Source organism: Ixodes scapularis, unplaced genomic scaffold (assembly GCF_016920785.2).
Source record: "Ixodes scapularis isolate PalLabHiFi unplaced genomic scaffold, ASM1692078v2 PGA_scaffold2__306_contigs__length_199485367, whole genome shotgun sequence".
In the NCBI taxonomy this organism is placed as follows: Eukaryota; Metazoa; Arthropoda; class Arachnida; order Ixodida; family Ixodidae; genus Ixodes; species Ixodes scapularis.
The window spans coordinates 22,411,720-22,434,413 of NW_024609857.1; the positions used below are offsets into that span (position 1 = coordinate 22,411,720).

General features: G+C 47.3%; 1 protein-coding gene across 1 annotated transcript in view; it reads left to right on the forward strand.

Moving 5' to 3' along the window:
• LOC8053199 (sodium-coupled monocarboxylate transporter 1) overlaps positions 1-22,694 on the forward strand; it is a 52,649-nt gene that overhangs the window by 16,380 nt on the left and 13,575 nt on the right. The window contains exons 2-7 of the mRNA XM_042291235.1: positions 10,304-10,461; positions 14,443-14,583; positions 15,060-15,189; positions 15,761-15,849; positions 21,995-22,104; positions 22,188-22,255. Of these exons, the coding sequence (XP_042147169.1) occupies positions 10,304-10,461; positions 14,443-14,583; positions 15,060-15,189; positions 15,761-15,849; positions 21,995-22,104; positions 22,188-22,255 (696 nt within the window). The remainder of the gene's footprint in view (positions 1-10,303; positions 10,462-14,442; positions 14,584-15,059; positions 15,190-15,760; positions 15,850-21,994; positions 22,105-22,187; positions 22,256-22,694) is intronic.

Here is a 22,694-nt window from a genome sequence, read left to right on the forward strand (position 1 = left end):
CCTAACGGTTATCGCGCTTGCCTCCCACGCGAAAAGCTAGGGTTCGAATCCTGGGAGTGACGTGTGTTTTGTTTATTCCTGCAATTTAGTGTTCTGGAGAATTCGAGAATCATGTTGCTTGTTCCAGGCCCGAATGTTCTACACGTCGAAGTTTCTACGTCGATTATTCCGGAGACCACGCATGTACAGTCGGGAGCAAAAGTTTGCGGGGCACCGGAGCGCGTGCCGAAATGCATCGCCGCGCCGTTCGACGGCGCGGCGCCGCATTAAGTAGCCGCGCTTTGCGCATGCGCGCCTTTCGTGCACGCTATCCTGTCTCTTTCACTCGTTTCTTTCCGACGCACTCCTGATAACAGAAGCTGGCGGCAGGGGCGCGAGTTAGCGCTTCGCAGGCTGTCATGCTGCGCGTCTGCTTCAGCCGCCTCAGCCGCCACGGCCGCGCTTTGTGACGGAGCTCGCGGGGGAAAGGGGGGACAACCAGACGCTCCGTCACCCAGCGCGGCTGCTGAGGCAGCTGAAGAAGACGCGAGGAATGACAGCCAGCGAAACGGCGACCCCGGTTATCAGGATTGAGTTGGACAGAAACGAGCGAAAGAGACATAACTGCCAGCACGAAGGACGCGCACGCGTAAAGCGCGGCTTTTTAATGCGGCAGCGCGCCGTTGCACGGCGCGGCGATGCATTTCGGCACGCGCTCCCGTGCCCCGCAAACTTTTGCTCCCGACTGTACATGGGGCTCCGCGTGGCGAGCCACAGTCAGCTCGCCCCAGCGTTCGACTCTGCTGTCACGCCGACTTCGACGTCCGCGACGCTCTGTTATTACTTTTTGTACCCTTTTATTTTTGGCACAAGTTCGCCAGATTAAACGTTTATTTCTTCTTGTTTATTTATTGTTTTTGGTCACCACCCGTGACATTTTGGTGGAGGTGCGGGGTAACGCATGCCCCTACCGCGTACCCCTCCGAGGGCCCGCAGTGCAAGTCCGACACCAAGCCCACAAAGAACCAACGAAGGCACTACCGAGATCCGGTTCAGTCGTCGCACCCAAGGACTACACCCGGAATTCGGACTTCTGCCGCCCAGGACCAAGCAGCCAACGAAGCTGACCATGGCCAACCAGTCGCCGACCCCCGCCGCTCCTGCCGTCGTCTACCTTCCCGCCGCTCCCCGTACGCCGACTCCCTTTCACGGCGAGATCCACGAGGATGTCGAAGACTGGATCAAGCACTACGAACGTGTGGCGCGCCACAACGGATGGACTGCGGAGCAGTGCCTCCAGAACCTCTACTTTTCACTGGAGGGTACTGCGAGGCATTGGTTCGAGAATCACGAGGCTTCGCTTACGTCGTGGGACATTTGTGTGGCCGAGTTGCAGCGGACGTTCGCCACCCTACACCGACGGGAGAAGGCAGAAGATCTCCTCCGAATTCGAAAGCAGGGCCCCGACGAAAGCGTCTCAAGCTTCGTAGAAGATGTCCTCCGCCTGAGCGCCCGTGCCGACCCACGAGCCACAGACGACAAGAAGCTGCGGGTCCTCATGCGCGGGGTGAGAGACGACATCTTTGGAGGCCTCGTGCGCAACCCGCCGGGCACCGTCGAAGCCTTCGTCACCGAGGCGACAAACATCGAGCGCGCCCTCCAAGCGCGCGCTTCCCACTACCAGCGACATCCAAGTGTTGCTGCAACCGCGCTGCTTAGCGGCGAGAGCGCTCCTGATACGGACATCCGCGAAATTATCCGGGAGGTCGTCCGGGAGGAACTCCGCCAGTTGCTGCCAGCCGCAAGTCGTCCAGCGACACTCTCCATTGCCGAGGCTGTGCGCGAGGAAGTACAACGAGCGCTCCAACCAGAGGTTCCCGTCACCACGGTGGCACCGGAGGAACCGACGTTGAGCTACGCTGCCATAGCCCGACGACCACCCCCTGCTCACCCGTATACGGCGCCACCTCGACGTGAGCCTCCAGCGCCGCAGTATTCCCGACGCCGCGAAGATCGGGCGTACGTCCGCCCAGAACAAGCTGCGCCACGAAAGACCGACGTGTGGAGGACGGCCGATCGACGCCCGTTGTGTTATCACTACGGTGAAGCCGGCCACATTTACCGTCGATGCCCCTACCGACAACTGGGGCTGCGCGGGTTCCACCCGAACGACCCGCGCCCAAGGTACGACGAACGTCCTCGTGACATCGAGGAGTACCTCCGACGTTCGCCATCTTCAACGCCGCTCCGCCGTGAGTCCCGCTCACCGTCGCCCAGACGTTCAGCGTCTCCAGCGCCACGACCCCGCCGAGAGAGCCTGTCGCCCTTGCGTCGCCGGGAAAACTAAGTGCGGCAACGCCTGGAGGTGGCGTTGCCGAAGACGACCGAAGTAAAGAACCTCCAAGAACGCCGGAGCGCTCCCACTCTCTCGACGCTACGCATCACAACGACGTTCCTGCATCGGTGTCCAACAACCTACACATCATTATCGACGGCCACGACGCATCGGCACTCGTGGACACCGGAGCAGACTACTCAGTCTTGAGTGGGAGGCTCTCTTGCCGCCTGCGAAAAGTGACAACGCCGTGGGAAGGCCCTCAAATACGAACCGCCGGTGGGCACCTCATCACACCAGTCGGGCGATGCACTGGTCGCGTCGAGATCCACAGTGAGACGTGCCCTGTGAAGTTCGTCGTTCTGCAAGACTGTTCCAGGGACGTCATCCTCGGAATGGACTTCCTCTGCGAGTATGGCGCCGTCATCGACCTCGGAGCAAACCGGTTGACGCTACGAAAACCTGTTTCACCACCGGAGGAACCCATAGCGACGTCGTCTGCGGTCCGAGTCCTCGCAAGCCACGTGAACTGACCGCCGCGGTCGAGTGTTTTCGTACCCGTCGGGATCACCGAAGCTTTCTGCGGCGAAGTTCTGCTCGAAGGAAGCCTCCAGTTGCTTCTTGGAAGAGGAATAGGCGTCGCAAGAGGAGTTGCTGAACTTCAAAATGGCCGCACTGTGGTCCTCGTGACGAACTTCCGAAATGAAGCGCAACACCTCACAAAAGGTACAGCCGTGGGCCAGGTCGAGGAACTCCGAAACTCCGCCGCTATCGCCGCCATTACTGACGAATCCTCGCCACCTCAGCAAGACAGTACATCACCAGCGCAGCTCGACATTAACCCTAAGCTTCTGGGCCTGAAACGACGACAGCTCAGTGACCTCCTCACCGAATACCGAGACTGCTTTGCCACGTCGTCAAAGGTGCGCCAAACCACCGTTGCGAAGCACCGCATCGTTACCGAGGACGACGCGCGGCCTGTGCATCGGTCACCGTACAGAGTCTCCGCTAAAGAAAGGGAAGTGATCCAGGAGCAAGTTCAAGAGATGCTGAACGACGACATAATCCAACCTTCAAGCAGTCCCTGGGCCTCTCCAGTCGTACTGGTTAAGAAGAAGGACGGAACGCTTAGGTTCTGCGTGGACTACCGGCAGCTGAACGCAGTGACGAAGAAAGACGTCTATCCACTCCCCCGCATCGACGACACGTTAGACCGGCTGCGCCACTTCCGATACTTTTCATCGATGGACCTGAAGAGCGGCTACTGGCAGATCGAAGTCGACGAACGGGACCGAGAGAAGACGGCTTTCGTCACGCCGGATGGGCTGTACGAGTTTAAGGTGATGCCCTTCGGACTATGCACGGCGCCAGCAACTTTCCAGCGTGTCATGGACACCGTACTGGCAGGACTGAAGTGGCAGAGCTGCCTCGTCTACCTTGACGACGTCGTAGTTTTTTCCAGCGACTTCGACGAGCACCTGCGACGACTACGAGCTGTTCTCCAAGCCATGCGGACCGCCGGACTCACCCTGAAGCCGTCAAAGTGTCGGTTCGCCTATGGCGAGCTGAAGTTCCTAGGTCACGTGGTCAGTAACGAAGGCGTTCGCCCGACCCAGAGAAGACTCGCGCCGTCGCAGCATTTCCAGCGCCGACGGACAAGAAGGCCGTGCGAAGGTTCCTTGGGCTATGTGCCTACTATCGGCGCTTCGTTCGAGATTTCGCAAGGATTTCCGCACCGCTCACAAGCCTCACCAAGGACGCCGAGAAGTTCGAATGGTCCGAGGAGCAGCAGCAGGCATTTGACGAGCTAAAGCGACGACTGCAGGCGCCTCCTGTTCTTGGACATTTCGACCAGGATGCGGAAACCGAGATTCACACGGACGCAAGTAACGCAGGACTTGGCGCGGTACTGGTTCAAGTACAAGAGGGCACCGAGCGAGTCATCGCCTACGCAAGTCGGACATTGTCCAAGGCGGAGCGAAATTACTCCACGACTGAAAAAGAATGCCTTGCGGTCGTCTGGGCGATCACGAAGTTTCGTCCGTACTTATACGGAAGCCCGTTCCGCGTAGTCACGGACCACCATTCGCTCTGCTGGCTTGCGAACATCAAGGACCCGTCAAGACGCCTTGCGCGATGGAGTCTCCGACTACAAGAGTTCAACATGACCGTAGTCTACAAGTCAGGCCGCAAGCACAGCGACGCCGACTGCCTGTCCAGAGCTTCCGTCGAAACACCCTCCGACAGCAGCAACGACGATGACGACGAGTGTTTCCTGGGCGGGGTGAACAGCGACGACATGGCCCGACGTCAACGAGACGATCCTGAGCTGCGCGCACTAATAGAGCACCTGGAAGGGCGTGGGAGTGCCATACCACGCGTTTTTTCACGAGCCCTGCCGACCTTCGCCCTTAGACAAGGAGTTCTCTACAAAGAGAACTTCGGGAACAACAACTCCACGTGGCTGCTGGTAATCCCGACCGACCTTCGAGAGAAGATCTTCCAAGCCTGCCACGACGACCCGACGCCCGGACACCTTGGTTACAGCCGGACACTGGCCCGTATTCGTGAAAAGTATTACTGGCCCAAGCTCCCCAAAACCGTCCACCTATACACACGATCATGCCATGAATGCCAGCGACGAAAGAAACCTCCAACGAGGCCGGCCGGACTCTTGCAGTCAATTCCTCCGCCAACGGCACCCTTCCAGCAGATCGGAATGGATCTACTTGGCCCTTTTCCGCCGTCGACGTCAGGAAATCGCTGGATCATCGTCGCCACAGATTATCTCACGCGCTACGCCGAAACGAAAGCCCTTCCTTTCGGAACTGCTGTGGAAGTTGCCAAGTTTTTCATTGAATCCATTGTCCTCCGGCACGGCGCTCCCGAAGTCCTGATCTCCGACCGTGGATCCTCGTTCATGGCCCAGCTGACACAAGAAGTCCTTCGTCTCAGCCACACCAGCCATCGTCGCACCACGGCGTACCACCCTCAGACCAACGGGCTGACGGAAAGACTCAACAAGACCATCGCCGACATGATTTCCATGTACGTCGACGTGGAGCACAAGACATGGGACGAGGTGTTGCCGTATGTCACCTTTGCCTACAACACGGCCGTACAAGAGACCACCGGAGTGACACCCTTTCAACTGGTGCATGGGCGCAAGGTAATGACAATGCTGGACGCTATGTTACCCCACGAACCGGCTGCCGACGCAAGCGACGACGCCCAGGTGGTTGCCCAAAGGGCAGAAGAAGTCCGTCAGCTCGCCAGACTCCGGACACAAGCCCAACAACGTATCGACACTGGCCGCTACAACCTTCGTCGTCGGGACGTCCACTTCCAGCCCGGAGACAGGGTGTGGGTGTGGACACCGATTCGCCGCCGCGGTCTCAGCGAGAAACTCCTGAAACGTTACTTTGGACCTTACAAAGTGCTTCGTCGACTCGGGGATCTGAACTACGAGGTGATGCCCGACGGAACACGGACTTCGTCACGCCGCCCCCCACGACCGGAAGTCGTCCACGTCGTGCGACTGAAGCCGTACTACGCTCGATAGGACTGTGGACCTTATGTGTTCCAAATGACTCTTTAGTTTACCGTTTTGTTTTGTTTGCTTCGTTTTGTTTTTAGGTTGCATCGGGACGATGCACTTTTTAAAGGGGGGAGTAATGCCGCGCGCGCACTGGCCAAGTAGGTAGCGCGCGCGTGGCCTAACGGTTATCGCGCTTGCCTCCCACGCGAAAAGCTAGGGTTCGAATCCTGGGAGTGACGTGTGTTTTGTTTATTCCTGCAATTTAGTGTTCTGGAGAATTCGAGAATCATGTTGCTTGTTCCAGGCCCGAATGTTCTACACGTCGAAGTTTCTACGCCGATTATTCCAGAGACCATGCATGTACATAAGGGGCTCCGCGTGGCGAGCCACAGTCAGTCTCGCCCCAGTGTTCGACTCTGCTGTCACGCCGACTTCGACGCCCGCGACGCTCTGTTATTGCTTTTTGTACCCTTTTATTTTTGGCACAAGTTCGCCACATTAAACGTTTATTTCTTGTTTATTTATTGTTTTGGTCACCACCCGTGACAATACTGCCTCGGGAGGCTAACGTTATATTCGGTTTTACGTGAAGTTGTTTTGGGCCCTCACTTTACAACTCCCTGCTTTATAAGTCATGCGCGCTAACATTTCATTAGGCTGCCGTATATCATCGCGAGAGTGCTCCAAGTACTGCAATACTTTACAATTTTGACATCTATTGCTGGCGGTGCGAACATTGCATTCACCAGAAAACTGAGCTGTTTAACATGGTATTTACGTGACCTCATCAGACTATATGATGGTCATCATTGATATTTATTTGTTCTTGCTGAAAAAATCAAATCCGGTGGTTCAAAATGCACCCTGCAGAAGGTTCGTGCTCCGTGAAACCCAAGTATTTGAGAGGCACAGATTATTATTCTTAGTGCATCGTCGTGAGGAACTGCGCGAGCATCTGGTACTACGAAAACGCGCTTCCTGGCAAGTTTTTTTGCAAACAAACTAGTTTCTGGTGTCACGCTTGCTGGCCCGCGCTGAAGATGCAGGGCAGAGGAACCTTTAAAACACAACCACGGTCTAATTGTTTTTTCTTTCTTTTTATAGGGTGCAGTTCTTGGGAGTTTTTTTTTTTCGGGTTTCACGGCGCCGGCGTAACCGCGCTATATTTAGCGAGAAAATTGACGTCACGTGACCTCAACATCAATTCAATTCACCGCTAAATTGATCGGGCGAATTCGCATAGACGCTCAGCTGAGCGTCTATGCATGCGAAGTCCCGTTCAAAACTTTCATAGCACGAGATTGAAATCCTAATAGCGGCCATACAAACAATATATTATAATTTCTGTTGTTAGGTCCTGGCAGACTACTATATTACGGTTATTACCTAACTTTCAATAAAAAATAAAAGAAATGAAAGGTGTTTTTTTTAGAGAATCGACTTCAAACTCGCAGGTTTTTTTAAAGAAAGACTTGTAAGTTTGAAGTCGATTTTCTAAAAATACCCACCTTTTATTTATTGCATTTTTTATTTACAGCTAGGTAATATAGGAATCTGTCAGGACCTACCAACAGAAATTTTAATGAAGCACGTACGCGAAAGACAACAAAAACCACGGCACTGCAGAGTATCTGCGATACCGTGTGATACGGCGGAGAAGACAGCGGGAGTGGCAAAGCAAGGGCGCCGCGACCCGTAAAAAGTATACGGAACCGCGCAATAATGCAAAAGTCGACATACGGAACTCGAAAAGAAAATCCATGAGTTTGCATGCGGCTAACTGGACGGGGCCACCGAGGACTGGTCGAGTCATAGTGAGAGCAACTGGTTGACCGTGGTGAGTGGTTAGAATTGACGGCGAGCAGGCTAATTCTCTCCAGGGTTAGTTTTAGTTCTTCTGGGGCATTTCTCTTATGTATTTTCTATAATGACTTGATATTTCTTGCACAAATTTTGTAACTTCGGAGTATCTCCCGAATGTAAACACCCGCAACACCCCCCCTCCCCCTTTCCTTGAGCATCGCGAGTGTGAAAAGAAAGGAGTACTTAGCATGGACTAATTGCGGTAGCAATGAGAAAAAAAAAAAAAAGAAGGAATGAAAATCTTCCGTGAGGTCTCAGTAAGGCACGCTATAACCCGCTGTGATACGACCTTTTCCCATTGCGTCTACGTCCGACATATCTCCCGGTTCCGCGCACGTCCGACATGCATCTTAAGGCTCCGGGGTCCGGATTAGAGCACTGCACGTGCCGGAATTTCTAGGCCCGGCCCGACCCGGCCCGGTAGAGACACGGCCCGGGCCCGGCCCAGCCCGACAGAGTTTTAAATTTCTAGGCCCGGCCCGACCCGGCCCGAAAGAGACACGGCCCGGGCCCGGCCCGAGCCCGACGGAATTGTTAATTTCAAGGCCCCGCCCGACCCGGCCCGATGGCTGTAGCCCGAAACAACCTATTTCCGTTTGAACCCGTCCTGTTTCGGCCAGTTCCCTAAACGCCCTTCTCGTTTGAATTGGTCCTGTTTCGACCCATTCCCTAAACGCCCTTCTTATTTGAACCAGTTTCCGAAACACCCTTTGCGTTTGAACGCGTCCCGTTTCAACCTACTTTTATGAGGCCCTGCACATCGCAACCTCTTCGCAAAAAGTCTTCATCGTTCTAAGCCTGGTCTGCGCACCTTTTCTGTTTAAGAATATGTTCTGAAGTAGCTTTACATGTCAACGTGTTCTTAAAATATACAACCCTTTTAGGCAAGCTTAAGTTTAATATATTCCTACTCAACCCCTTAAAACGTTTTTTTCAAGATGGTTCCCAATAACGTGCAAGCGCGGAACAGACTATGTACACTGCGCGACACTGATACTGCGAACACGACGTTGGCTCTTTTTTCGAATTTTACTTCGAAATGGTGTTAGTAGGCACCAAAGTATACCCCTTAGGTCTGTGGCCCAGATGAGCACTTCTAAAGACACTAATATTTTTGAAAACAGCGTTTTGATTCTATGAGATAAGCATAAAAATACGACGATCGCTTGTTCGCGCCAATATAGTGTCGCGCTCTGTGCAATAAGGGAGTCTTAGAATAATTTACTCAAGCACTTTGGGCAAGCTAAAATTAGCATCGCCATAGGTTTTACATCGCAACGCTATTTTTACGGCACCCAAAGCGCTTGCGTACGTTTTTCTAAATCTTCCTAATAGTGAACTAGATATTTTTGAGAGCGATGAATCGGACAGGTTGACAAGCATATGACTGGGACTTTATTTTGTTTACAATTTATAACACAACCCTCGCTCACACGGAAAAAGCTTGAAGGCTTTCTAGCTTCAAGATGTCTTTTAGTTATTATTTTTAACGACGCTGTAGTGAATTTGCACCTCACTTTTTTTTTTTTTTTTTGTATTCAATGAACCTAAAAGATTAATGAGCAAACTTCTCGCTATCAACAACAATTTATGATTTACGGCACAAAATTGCCCAGGCACGGCCCGAGCCGGCCCGGGCCGGCGCGGCCCGAGAATTTTTTTGTTCAAGCCCGAGCCCGGCCCGGGCCCGAGAAAATACGTGCTACCCGGCCCGAGCCCGGCCCGCGGGCCGGGCCGGGCTCAGGCTTTCGGGCTGGCCCGGGCCCGTGCAGTGCTCTAGTCCGGATACGTCCGACGTACCTTTAGACACAGCGATGATTTATATATCATTCGAAAGACCGTTTTAATAAGAATATAATACATAAAGTAATGTAAATAGCTATACAATTTTGTTTTTACATAGAGGCACAGAAATCTACTGAAAAAACCTCAAAAGATCCATATGTGCGCATTTACGACACAAACAATATAGCCTCCCCAATGCTGTACATGTTCAGGTTAATAATTCTCATGAACTATTTATTATAAGTGCAAAATAGTCTAGATTTCTAAAATTTGTAGTTTGCTGAGTAGGTGACCGTGTCACTAAACACGACATACACGAAACCTTCAAAAATCGAATATGCAGCTCTTGAGCACTCAAAAATTACTTTCTCTTAAAATATTATGTTTTCTGGAAATTGATTACGTGTCCTGCACATGTTGAGGAGTAACATATTAAAACATAAACAAACACAAAAGGTATACGTCCCGACTCGCGTGCATGATGTTATCTGAACAGAGCCAGGAACGAGGCGAATCGCGGTTTTTGAACTGCTGAACAGCCTGCATATTCTGAGGTTGTCGATAATATCCCAATAAGTATATTACTCGAGCAGAGTAACGTCCATCGATTCACCACATGAGTTGCATTCACCTACTGGCTTACGTTGGCCTCTTCTTATCGCTGTTCTTCATCAGCTAAACGAAAATTCGATGAAACATAGTTTTTTCAACTTTATCGCGAGATATTCCTAATTTATTTCCTTCGTTCAACATTTAAATAACTCAGCGCGTTGTTAACTCTAATTTTTAAAATTTTTTTTTAGGGAGGACTGAGAGGCGTTGTCTGGACTGACTGCATGCAAGCCCTCGTTACAATATTCGTACCAATCACGCTCTTCATCAAAACAATGTACGACTCCCAGAGAGATGTTTTCAAACCTCGTCCTCTCAGCGACTTTGATGTTGGTACCTACGCCCTGGAGTAAGATCGCAAGATAGTTATTTTGTTATTCAACCGATATTTTAGAAAAAAAAGAGAAGTTCGAACTATTCAATAATACACGTTGACATGCGTATTTCTGCGAACCCACCTCGTGTCTAATAGAGTGGTTTGTAGTCACTGAGAGTATAGTAAGAAACGCAGAGAGTGGCCATGTCCCGAGCATGTCATTATCATTCGGCAGCCAATTAGATTAGCAGATTAGCCGACCAGATCGCCGAAGAACGAGCCACGAAGCAATAAACGTGAACATAATGAGCCGCACTCTCGGTTTCTTATAGCTAAACGTGGCTGTAGACCAACCCGTCCAGATTAAATGATTTCAAAAGCCGGTCGTCAGAGAGCCATTCCTTGATTAGGTCAGGTCGCAATGAAAGAGATCGTAGAAGGGCGGTTCTTCAAAGAGACGCCCCTTTTTTAAAACATTTTCTTCCCATTTCAATAGATCTCCGGCTGTGACTTCTCATTCGTCAAGCTGTCATTTAGCACATGGAAGTATTCGCAACGTTTCAGAATACTGTAAACCCTTTACTTCCGCGTCCTCTATTTTTCGTCAATCGGACACAAAGGTAATAATCGCGGCCACTAAATGTCGCGACTTCCAGACGCCTGCGTTGAAACTCCTAAGGACCGAAATTTTCGCGTGCCCTTACAGGGGCAGTGCAACGATTTTCAGACTTTGGCCAATTAACTGCGGGAATCAATCTGCGTCACCTATGGAACGAAAAACCGAAAGCCGCATTTTCTCGCGAGCGCTAATTCTTATTAAAAAAAAAAAAAAAAAATGAAACCAATCGAAGGTCGAAGTGCCTCTCAACTCTCCACGCGGACTTTCGAGTGACGGTTCTGGGGGTTCACGTGGTTTCCAGAGACCCCAGCCGCTTCCTCCGCGATTGTCAACTTTGAAAAGGTTAGCCTCTTCGAAGGTCGCGGCGAGCGATGAACGCAAGGGACGGTTCGCCACGGGGCTGACAGCGAGTGTAGCAGCGGAGGGGGACAGGGTTTGTTGACTTCCGCGTATCCCCCAGAGACGCCGTCATTTTTGTTCCCGTAGCCGCCACCGGCGGCTGCAGATCGGCAAATAATTCGTTTTTTGTCTAGCGATTACGCAGCAGAATTGCCGTTTTTTTGGGGAAAGGTGACGCATTTTTGGTCACTTGGGCTTGTATGAACAATATAAAAAATGCAAACTGGCAATTCTTTCAAGATTAAAACCGTTGCACTGCTGCTTTAAATATTCGCGAAATTCGCAAAAATGAAGGGCTCGCGAACCTAAAAGTTTTTAGTAAATCATATAAAATAGCGCAACAGAAAGACAAGGACAAGAAGTATACAGGACAGGCGCTAACTTTTAACTAGTTTTATTCAGGAAAATTGAACACATATACACACGACAGGCAAGGCAGCACCACGTAAAAGTTGATTAATTTTTCACCCGATCACTCAAAAACTGAAATTCATTACAATGAAGAACAATACAAGTGTCGCTGACACATGCCGTCCCACTTTTTTTTATAAAAAAAGCTTCCAATAGCTCTCGAGCGACCGTCTCTCGGCTTCTTTCTAGTATCCGTATCTGCTGAAGTCGCGGAACACAGCCACACGTGTCGTAAAAGTTGATTAATTTTTCACCCGATCACTCAAAAACTGAAATTCATTACAATGAAGAACAATACAAGTGTCGCTGACACATGCCGTCCCACTTCTTTTATTTTCCTGAATAAAACTAGATGAAAGTTAGTGCCTGTCCTGTATACTTCTTGTCCTTGTCTTTCTGTTGCGCTATTTTATATGATTTACTAAGATGAACCAATTAGCGCAACAACGTACCCTACTAAACCAAAGGTTTTTACAGTACGCTAAAAAATTCGCGCCTCAACGGCGCGCGAATATCTTTTTTGTTTTCGGTTTGATCAGACAATAACCACTGGTGACCACATTAGACTGATGCGCGACCAAATACCCGACCGACCGTACGACGTGCTGGAAAGATGGCCGAACCCGAACACACACAGGTCATTCACGTCAGGTCGTGATTGGTTGCCGACGGGACGGATTAGGTCATCCTTCTGACACGTCGTATACGGCCTGTCGCGGGTTTGATCGTTGGACGCGTGCAGCCCATCTCCCTCCCCCCCCCCCCCCCCCCCCGTCCCCTTCCTTCCCCGAGTAATTATCGCCTGTTTGTAGCCATAAAAAAGCGCATGCGAGGATGCTATTTCGAGGTCATTGACGATTTTAAAGCAGTTCCTCAGGCGCGCGTGCGAGGCACTTTTAACAAGTTGTTTCGGCAGGCCGTGAAAGTGCTGGCACACAGGGGGTGCAAGTGCATTGTGAGCAGGGAGTGAAACCGTAAGCGTAGCCCAAACCACAAACCGATTACGACCGAAATTTTTTTCGTAACCGGAACCGGAACGAAACCGATATTTTAATTCAATATTAACCGTAACCGCACCGGTAACCGCATTGTCTTAACCGGTAACCGATATATTGTCTTGGTTCAACGTTTTCTATTTTTAACAATAATCCAGCGGGACATTAACGATCATCTTGAAATGTCATCGGAATTTTCAGAGAGTCCGCGAAAGCAGTGGGGAAAAGGAGCGGGGAAGTGAAAACGAAAGCGTCGGCGCGCGGAGCTGGCGGTGGGTCCGTGTTCTGGACGGCGGAACGGCTGGGACGGCGCCTTTGTGGACGGACGCGCTGGCGGCATGCATGTTTCCTTTTCTACGCTCCATTTCAGCTGAACCTGGCAAACGCTGGATCCTACAGGGCTGGTGGGCCACTAAGAGAGCCGGAGCGAGGCACGTGACAAAGCACCGCGGAATCAGAAACTCGTGTGGAGCGCCGTCACCTATTTCGCTTCGATGCTCTCATTGGTTTTCATAGAACCATAGATGTACACGTTTGCCTAGCTAAAGCTCGCGGTGACGGCTCCACTGTGGCCGGAGGTCTCTGTAGCCGCGACGATTTCAACAAAACAAGAAAACACTTGAGACTGCTTATGTGTAGGAATGCGAAAGCATTCTTACACGCAGCGCATTTCTACAAGCAGCGGGCCACGTCCTCTTTTTGCACATGGCACTCCGGCGGTGACATGACGCTCCCCCACTGCGCAGGCGCGGCGCCACCCCCCCCCCCCCCCCCCCCCCGGCTTCACGGTTTCCATGACGCAGCATCTGCGTTGCTGTGCTTTTCTTTGTGTTTTATTTCTGAGGCGCGTCTGTTTTGACCTTGAGCGCCTCCGCCGGCTTCACGGCTTCCTGGTCGAAGTGTCTGCGTTACTGTGCTTTTCTTTGTGTTTTATTTCTGAGGCGCATCTGCTTTGACCTCGAGCAGCGCGCGCTTGATGACGTATTTTTAAGGCCACCTTTTGGGGACAACGCCGAGGCCTTTTTTTGCGTAACAGGACATACAAGGATTTCGCCTTCAAACGTCTTCCCACACGTGACCATATGCTCTGAAATGACATAGAGAAGTCGGCTTATTAAAAGAGTCGTCGAACCGAAGAAAAAAAACTGTTTATAGGGGCGGCTAACCGGTATATGAAACCGTAAAAATTCAAAACCCTAAAAAACCAAAACGATACTGATTTGAAGAAAAAATGGTAGCCTTAACCGAACCGTCACATTTAACGGTTTCAGTCCTTGATTCTGAGTCACAGCGGGAGTATGCCGTGAGGGTGAATTTATTCTTCGACCTCTAAGTGGTCAGTATCTAAAACAAACAAATATATATATATAAAGAATAAAATAATGTGTAAATCAATATTGTGCGAACACCCCTCGCATAAATGTTTCTTTTCAAACAAATAAAATGCTAACAACGTGATTCGAGATCAAATAAAATAAACAACATATATAAAAAAGATGGCTCTCTAGGCCAACGAACAGAGCTGCTATATAAGTTGTTACTTGTATTTCTATATTTATTTTCGTATAATCGTCTTGTGTTTCCTCCTAGCACTACTTTGGACTTCACGAAAGACGAGAATATCTGGTCCTGCCTAATAGGAGCGCTCCCGCTGCATGTTTACCGAACTGGTATGGATCAGATGGTCGTTCAAAGATACATGGCGTCCAGGACCCTCGAAGACGCAAAATGGTATTTCTGGCGCTTCAGAGATTTAAATAAACGGACAATTCGCGGACAACCAAAGTCCGTCTTTCGGCTTCATGGCACCCTTATGTTTTAACAACACAAGGGTGCCATAGAAACACCATTAGACTGATGGACTTGTTCCGATAGCTTTCTGTTCCTTACTCTGCTGTAGACATCTGAAGGAAAGGAGTGACATTTTACTATAGTATTAGGCACCCCATTCCAAACTTCCATCTTTGTTATTCCAGTTGGCTTGCTTCTGTCATACTCCCACCCTTCTCAATGAACGCGCGAAACAATATAACAGGAGTTGATGCAAATCATGGAACATTTGAAGAGTGACATATCAGGAAGAATAAAAGTAATATACTGTAACATTTTCTTCAGATATTTAATAAAGCATCGTGAAATTCAGGCTTTGATGTTCAATAAAGCTTTGATCGGAACACAAGACTAATATTTCATTGTTTGAGTTGCAGGACTGCAGGAGTTGGAATGTCACTCCTATCATTATTCTGCTTGAGCCTAATTGGCATGGGAATGTTGCTCATCTACTGGTTCAGGGACTGCGACCCTTTGTTATCGGGTTCCATCGAGCAACTTGACCAGGTGGGCGACGATTTATGTATTTAATCAATCGGACACTTTGCATACGAGAGTCGACTTTTGTGTTACCCCCCTCTTACTATTTACACGAAACTACTGGGGAATGCGAGCACTTGGATTCTGTGGTCCGGCTGACATTGCAATGGACAGAGCTGCATTGATAGGACAGTTTTGAACTTCTTTTATGAAAACAAAAATAAAATATTTTTCAGTCATAGGTACACGTCAAAAGTAAGCTTAACTTTACATCCTTCACATAGCATGAAAACTATGTATCAGGCATAAAATTCTTATAATCCAACGTAACTTGGAATTTTAGCTATAGTCACTGAATGCTTGGAAAGCGCAGAGCGTGGGCAATTATGTTCACGCTTTCTGATTCGTGATTGGTTCTTCGGCGTCCCTATCGGCGAATGCCGCGATCTCATTGGCTGCGGAAAGGTAATAAGATGCATAACACGCCCAGCGTTTCTTGAGCTGTCAGTGACCATAATAACAGCGCGAACAGTGTGATAATAATTTAAGGTCGTGTTATCGAAAACTATATGGTTTGTTCCTTAAACTGACTTTGCAGATACTGCCCTTCTATGTGAAGACGCATTTCGTTGAATTTCCGGGATTTTCGGGTCTCTTTCTCGCTGGAGTTGTCTCGGCGGCCACCAGGTATCAAGTACAACATCGGAGCATTAGACGATATACGAAACTGCTTGGTGTTCTGGAGCACTGTGTGTGCGGCCATCTTAGTAGTATCAAGTTTCTTGAGTTTTGGTTTCTCAGCATTTCACGGGTAGAGACACTCTGCTAAAGTTAACTCTAGCTCTGCCACTGATTGTGATTCAGCAACATTATTATTTTCTTACTTCCGTTATGCGTTTCATCTCTGGGGACACCTTCAATTCTTATTTTGGACGCGAAGACACATAAAGTCTTACTGTTTAGCGGTAGACTGCTCCACTCCAATGCATGCGACTCAAGGGTTTGTTTGCTTTTTTTTAGCTGTTACTGGCGAAATTTTTAAATGGTGGAGAGCTCGGAGTTCGTGTAAAGGAAACTATGCATTGGGCAATACTTTTCATGCGTTGCAAAAAGCTCAGATTGGTTTCAAATATCATCGGCCTCAAGCACAGTTGATGGATGTCGCGCCGGCCAATAAAGATTTGTTCAACCCTGGCAGAATGACAGAATTCCCTTTCTCAAAACTCCCCCCAAATACCCTTGCACACACGCAAAAAAAATCTTGACCTCGGCTGCGTAAAGAAAAAATACAAAAAAAAAAATGAGAAGAGGGCCGTAAAATAAACTTGACATCGCCGGTGTTGTTTCACATGACGTCTGCGGCGTAGCTTTTTGCCGCCACCGACATCGAAGTTTTAGCCACTGCAATAAACCTAAGCAAGTGATGTAATCGAACGTGCACGCGTTCGACGGAAAAGGCAGCGAAATCCCGTCTCTATGAGATTTAAGAGCAAACAGGCACGTCGTCCGAGTCTGTTGTGTTTTTTTTTTTTATTCTACGTAGTCGCACTTTAAATCTTCAAGAATATTTTATCAACAAACTCTCCCGTTTAGCTTTAGAGGTGTTTTACAAACCTCACTTACTGACGCCAGATCAAGTGTATAGAAATCACTGTTAAGCAATGAGATTCTTTTCTGACCGTCCTAGTAATACTTTCTTTTCATATATATGGCATGCAAATGAAGCACCTTGAGGTGTTTTCAGCTTTTGTTGTTCACTGTTAACCATACGCATCTCCGATGATGGTTGGTGGCGTGGATTATGAAAACTGTAATCTTTTTGCCTTGCTTCACAGCCTTCGTCACGTTCGCATAGATTGAGCACATTGCTCATCAAGAATAAACTGTGGCTCTAGTCCACGCTGTGAAGGAGGTTGGGTATCGAAGCTGTAAACGACACCCACAACGATTACTCATGCGACGTCACTTGAAAAGCGTGGTGACGTCACTACGTGATTTCTATGCTGTTACGTACTTTTCCACTCGGAGTAGCTTACGCAACTGTAATCTCCCTATCGAAAAATCTCATTTTTATGAGAAATTTTTGTGTCCAATAAACACATATGAATCATACAAGATATAGAAGTACATCAGGAAAGCATATAAGAAACTTACGAGAAGTTTCTTGTATGGTTCTTATTTATCTTATATCGTTCTTATATAGTTCTTATATGTTCTTATATATCTTGTACGATTCATATGTGTTTATTGGACACAAAAAATTTCTCATACAAATGGCTTTTTCACTAGGGCTTTACCGGGAAACACACGCGGTGAGATGGAACGTGCTTCGCATCGTTCGCAGGTGCCGTTATCATCCATCATGCGGTGTGCACTTCAAACGGGGGCTTCGAATGACGTCAACCGCTTTCGAAGCAGCTGCATAACTAATATTTACCGGAACGCGTGGGAGGGTGTTCCTATTGTTCACACGCGCCTTATCATCCATATGTGGCTTTGATGCTTATTTTGTGGTTTTCTTTATTGAAAAAGATACTGAGCTGTATGCTGTATGCCTGATTTCAAAGGAGATATGATGTTTTGCCTTCAATTGTTCGCCGGGAGGTTTTTGCTTACAACGCCAACGACTCGAAAATACAGCTTCGCTGCAAAAAACAGAAACAGAAACCACAGCATGTACCAGAGGAAAAAATATATTGAGAAACGAATTCGGTAAAACTTCGTGAAAATATTAGGGCCCAGTTCAACACTTGTAAATGGGTTCGCACCGTGCGATAACGTCTGCATATTTTTTCACGTTGTCGCCATTTCTTTTTGTCAAAACGTGCGCGTAAATTAACAAACAAAAAAAAGAAAATGTGAACTCAAAAAAAAAAAAAAAAAAAAAAAGAAAGGGGGGAACGGGGAGAAACACAGAACGCAGCAACGCGTTGCCATCGCATTCCTCGTACGAATCGCGGTCGCTTGTTTACATGGGTTCTCTTCTCTACCCCTTAGGTCACTGGTTTTGTTTTCTTGCCGCTACCAAGATGGCGGACGTAGTTCTCAGCACCCTACTACTAGATGGCGCTCTATAGTTTGCATTTCGTCTATTGTTTCTATAAAGCGACGTCGTACTAAAACACGGTTATAATAAAACACGGAATGGAATGCAATTATAAAAAATGTCTAAATTGAGAGATTTTATGTGCATTGGTACCACACAAAATGTTTTTTGACTTTGAAAATTACACCATAGAGGTATTATAATGTACGCTAGAGGTTCAACTGGCGCTAGTGTCTATGCGACTTTCGTGACGCAAATTGAAGCAGACAGCAACCATGCAGTCTACTTTTGCGGTGCTCCCGTGCATTCCTATGGGAAAACGCGCGTGCATTTTGTCTGTTTGACAGAAAATAACACAAGACACTTTGGTTATTTGGGTCGTACCGAATAGTATGTACCTTGATTAACGCTCTAAAAGTGTAATCGCTTTAGTTAGCGCATTTTTCTTAACCAGTGAACGATGTTTAACGTCGCTACATTTCAGTCCCGAACGTGTGTTCCGCAGCAGGTGTGTAAAAACAAGCAACGATTCAAAGCAAAATTACAATCGAAAGGAATATAGAGTGTGTTCAAGGCTCGCCAGCATTACGGAGACGCTTATATATTGATAATATGCCAGTCCTGTCACTATCTGAAAATGATAGCGTCGTGCATGAGCGGATGAAAACATTCAAAACGTTGAGAATAAAGTCTGTGGGCTATAAAAGGTGTCTCTTCGCATTGTTTTCTCTGCCGGGCAGCTTTTATCGGGCACTTGTTCTCAAAGATTTCGTGGGTGCGGGTGATATTTTGAACGTAGAACGAACATCTTCGCTCAGAGCAGAAAGAATAAAGTGGTACTTACTTATTTAAAGTCGGAATAGATTACGTGGCCTTCGATTAATTTTGATCGCACATGCACGGGTGTGCATGTATGATCCAGTGGTACTGCGTAGTTCTTGCCGTCTCCCTTAATTTCCAGATGTTTTTTGGTCGTTTGGCACGTATATCCCTCATGCTGAAAAAGCGCCGGCGTCGTGTTCGCGCGAAGTGTGTCCGACAGTGCACATAAATACACGTATTTTTCCGTTCTAGCACCGTTTTTAATGCGATGAATTTGAAAGAAAAACGCCGTAACTGACCAATTATTTCGTCGGCCTGACTGAGAAATGTTCCAAGCTGCTTCGTACGTACGAATTATTCGGGATATTTGCTCTTATGATCGAGCGCAAGGAGAAAATGCGCTCACTTTTTCCCATAAAAATGCGTTACCGGAAGTCAATTTTCGACTGGTTGCTGTCTGCTTCAATTTGCGTCAACACACTAGCGCCACTTGAACCTCCAGCGTACATTATAATAACTCTATGATTTACACTGCATCCTATGACATATTCACTTTGGTGGGGCTTCAAGTGGCTTTATTTTCGTGTCAATTATCAAGCGCTATTTTATTTTTTAGTACAAAGCATCTAGTGACTGTCAGCTTAAGAAATGCAGGGCGTGAAAGTGTCCCGAGAAACCTTGTTACCGCTCTAGTTAGATTGCAGCATTAGCAACTAAGAATTCCATAGCAATGAATGGCGAAGCAAAGACCGTGAGCACAATAAGTCGCGCCTACTTTTTAAACTGACTGTAATAGGAATTATCTCCCGACTCTCGGGATATCCGCCTTACCAAGCAACACTGACTAGCGTCTGCAAGACTTAAAATAGGTCAAACGCGAGTTGAATTTATTACATAACACCAATGAACTATTAAAACGACAGACTAATTTTGGCAGGTGTATAATATATCCAGGTTGCTCTCGGAAACGCTTATAAAGAACAATGTCCTGTTGTTGTAGCTTTCTTTTTTTTCTCGTTTCTCATACAACTCTTAAATACCTTACGTAGCATTATTATAAAAGCTAGCTATTACATAGCAATTGAACGCGGTATAGGATAGGGCACGGGTAAACCACATCACCGTATATCAAGTGCAGTTCAGACACGTCGCACTCAAACTGATAATAGGTTAGACTAAGCCTGGCAACAGCTGCGCTTCGAACACAAGCACCTCATAAGAAACCACTGTACATCATAGTTAAAGATAGCACATGATTCCAATGTTTTTGTAAACACGATGTAGACGCATAGCAAACCTTTTGTGCAAGGTATGTTACGAAAATCTCTTCGCGATTCCAACGGTGTGCATTACTCGAATTCACATTTTCGCCGCCAGGGCGTGGAAGTTTTCGCTGCACATTTCGACAGGCGCGAGGTTCCCGTTTCTGAAAGTCACGTCTTTGCCGCTTTGTGTCATCGTCTCTTCCGGAGCTACGAAGTGTACATAGTTTGAATGAAATATTTTCGAACACGTCCCGGTGAAACACGACGCATCACCAGGTATGCCAATCAAGATGTATAGAGTTATGCATTCACCGATGTAAAATATAAAGCTAAAAATCGGCACATCTTGTAATCAGTACCTTGAAATTACGCTGAACGCGCAAAATATTGTGAAGTATGGACGACCCACGGTCTTCTATGTCTTCAGAGCCATTTGTTCCAATAACATATGCTAGAAAAAACCAGAACAGTCGACACGATGCTGGGTCCAGCAGAACATAAGACGCACATACGTATGTCTAGCCATCCTCTCTAAGAGAGACGTTCCTCAAAATTGACTCCATGCAGTATGAGGCAATCGAAAACCTTTGTTGTTGCTTGGACATCACTAGTTATCGTAGCCATCTTGCGAAATTGTACAAGACGTGTAATTTTTAGTAATTGAAACTAAGCACAAACATTGCCTTTAAAAACTGCGGTGTGAGGTCAGGGAACTCATACATTGCCTTGCCAGCGCACGCAACACGCAGTAAGCCATCGATATTTTATTTATCGATATCAGGCATATTTACCTGTCATTTCTACAATTAACGTGCATCTTTCTGTGCTTGAATGTGAATTGTGTTTTCATAATTTCACGTGCCTAGGTTTGTCTCAATCAAAATATAATTTTTTAACTGCCCCTTTCCATGCGTATCTCTTAGAAATACCTTGAATCGCCCTAGGAGGTGGATACCGTCGAGTTACTTGAGAATAGAAAGTACAATGCTATACTACCTCATCGTTTTTTCCCATGTCACGCTCTTATGGTGGTAATATACTCTTTTCAATACCTCATCAAGCAACATTGGCTTTCGCAATTTCTTAGGCAGGAAGCGTGTGATTGAATCTGATGCGTCACCGAATGCCGGCGCAGCCCTCGTAACCAATACATGCTCACAGACCGTGCCCAAACAAAAGCATACTTGGCTGATTGGCGCAACAGCAGATGAAGTGCACTTTTGAAAAGGGTCTATTGTAACGTTACACGAGTTACAAGCAACTAAGTCGTGCTTTGAGCAAAGCAAACATTACCCAAACAAACAATGCACACGCGCAAGGAAAGTTTCATCCTCACCCCTGACCGGAAGTTTTTCAGCCATTGAGGCTGACTACTACAAAAGATTTGCATAAGTTTATGTAATTTTAAAAGTATGATATGCTTATTCAACAAATTGTATGATAATTATTTTCTTTTTCTTTTCTTTTCAAAACTGTAGTCTACGGGTTAGAGCCCCTGCCGGAGTGCCGGAAGTGAAAAAGACTCCCAAGATGATTGAACATTTTCATCCGTCTTTAGTTGGAGAGCAAAAAGGCTATTTGATTAGACATATAAACTTCCAAAGTTAGAATCCTGCATTCATTCTTTGCGTAGTTTGTGTGAGTGTACCGATGCAATTTATGATTACCGCATTAGCCAACTGAAGTATTTAAATTACAGCACAATATCGTCCATCATCAATTCCCAAGCCGCTGTGCTGTATACTGACGTTGTGTCGCAGTATATTACGCTTACTGAACTTCAATCCACGAGGGTGACGAGATGCCTCGGTATGAAGCTTTCTTGCACAAATCAATCTGGGTGTCACTCCTTTGACAATGACTAGCTCCTGTTATTTTCTTTGTACAAATAGCTTTTGCAGCCGGCACTGTCATGACACTTTACAGTGCTGCTATACCTTACATGGGCTCTGCCACCAGGGTAAGTTACATTTTTACTGGAACTAGAAATGTACACAGAACGATAAAATATTAAATCCTCTATTTACAAAGAAAAAGCATTTTCATTCAATTTTTTTTTCAGTTAAACAGTTTCTGTACTATGGAATTTGAAGACTTTAAGAATTGATCGAGGAATATTTTCTGTTAGTCGCAGACTACTACCATATATGTAGAGCCAATTTGTGTGTGTTTTTTTTTTTTTAAAGTAGAAAATGAATACACAATTGATGCACTTGAGATATACGCGTCTCGATAACGAAATAGAATATTAGGTACTTGAAAAGAGGAAATAAAAATATAGCTTGAAAAAGAAATGCGTTACTAAACCTCGGGCTTTTCGAATTTTGAGAACGCTACGATGTCGTTCAGATTTCCCATTGTTGACATTGCAAGTGAATGTAGGCGAACTCATTCAAAGT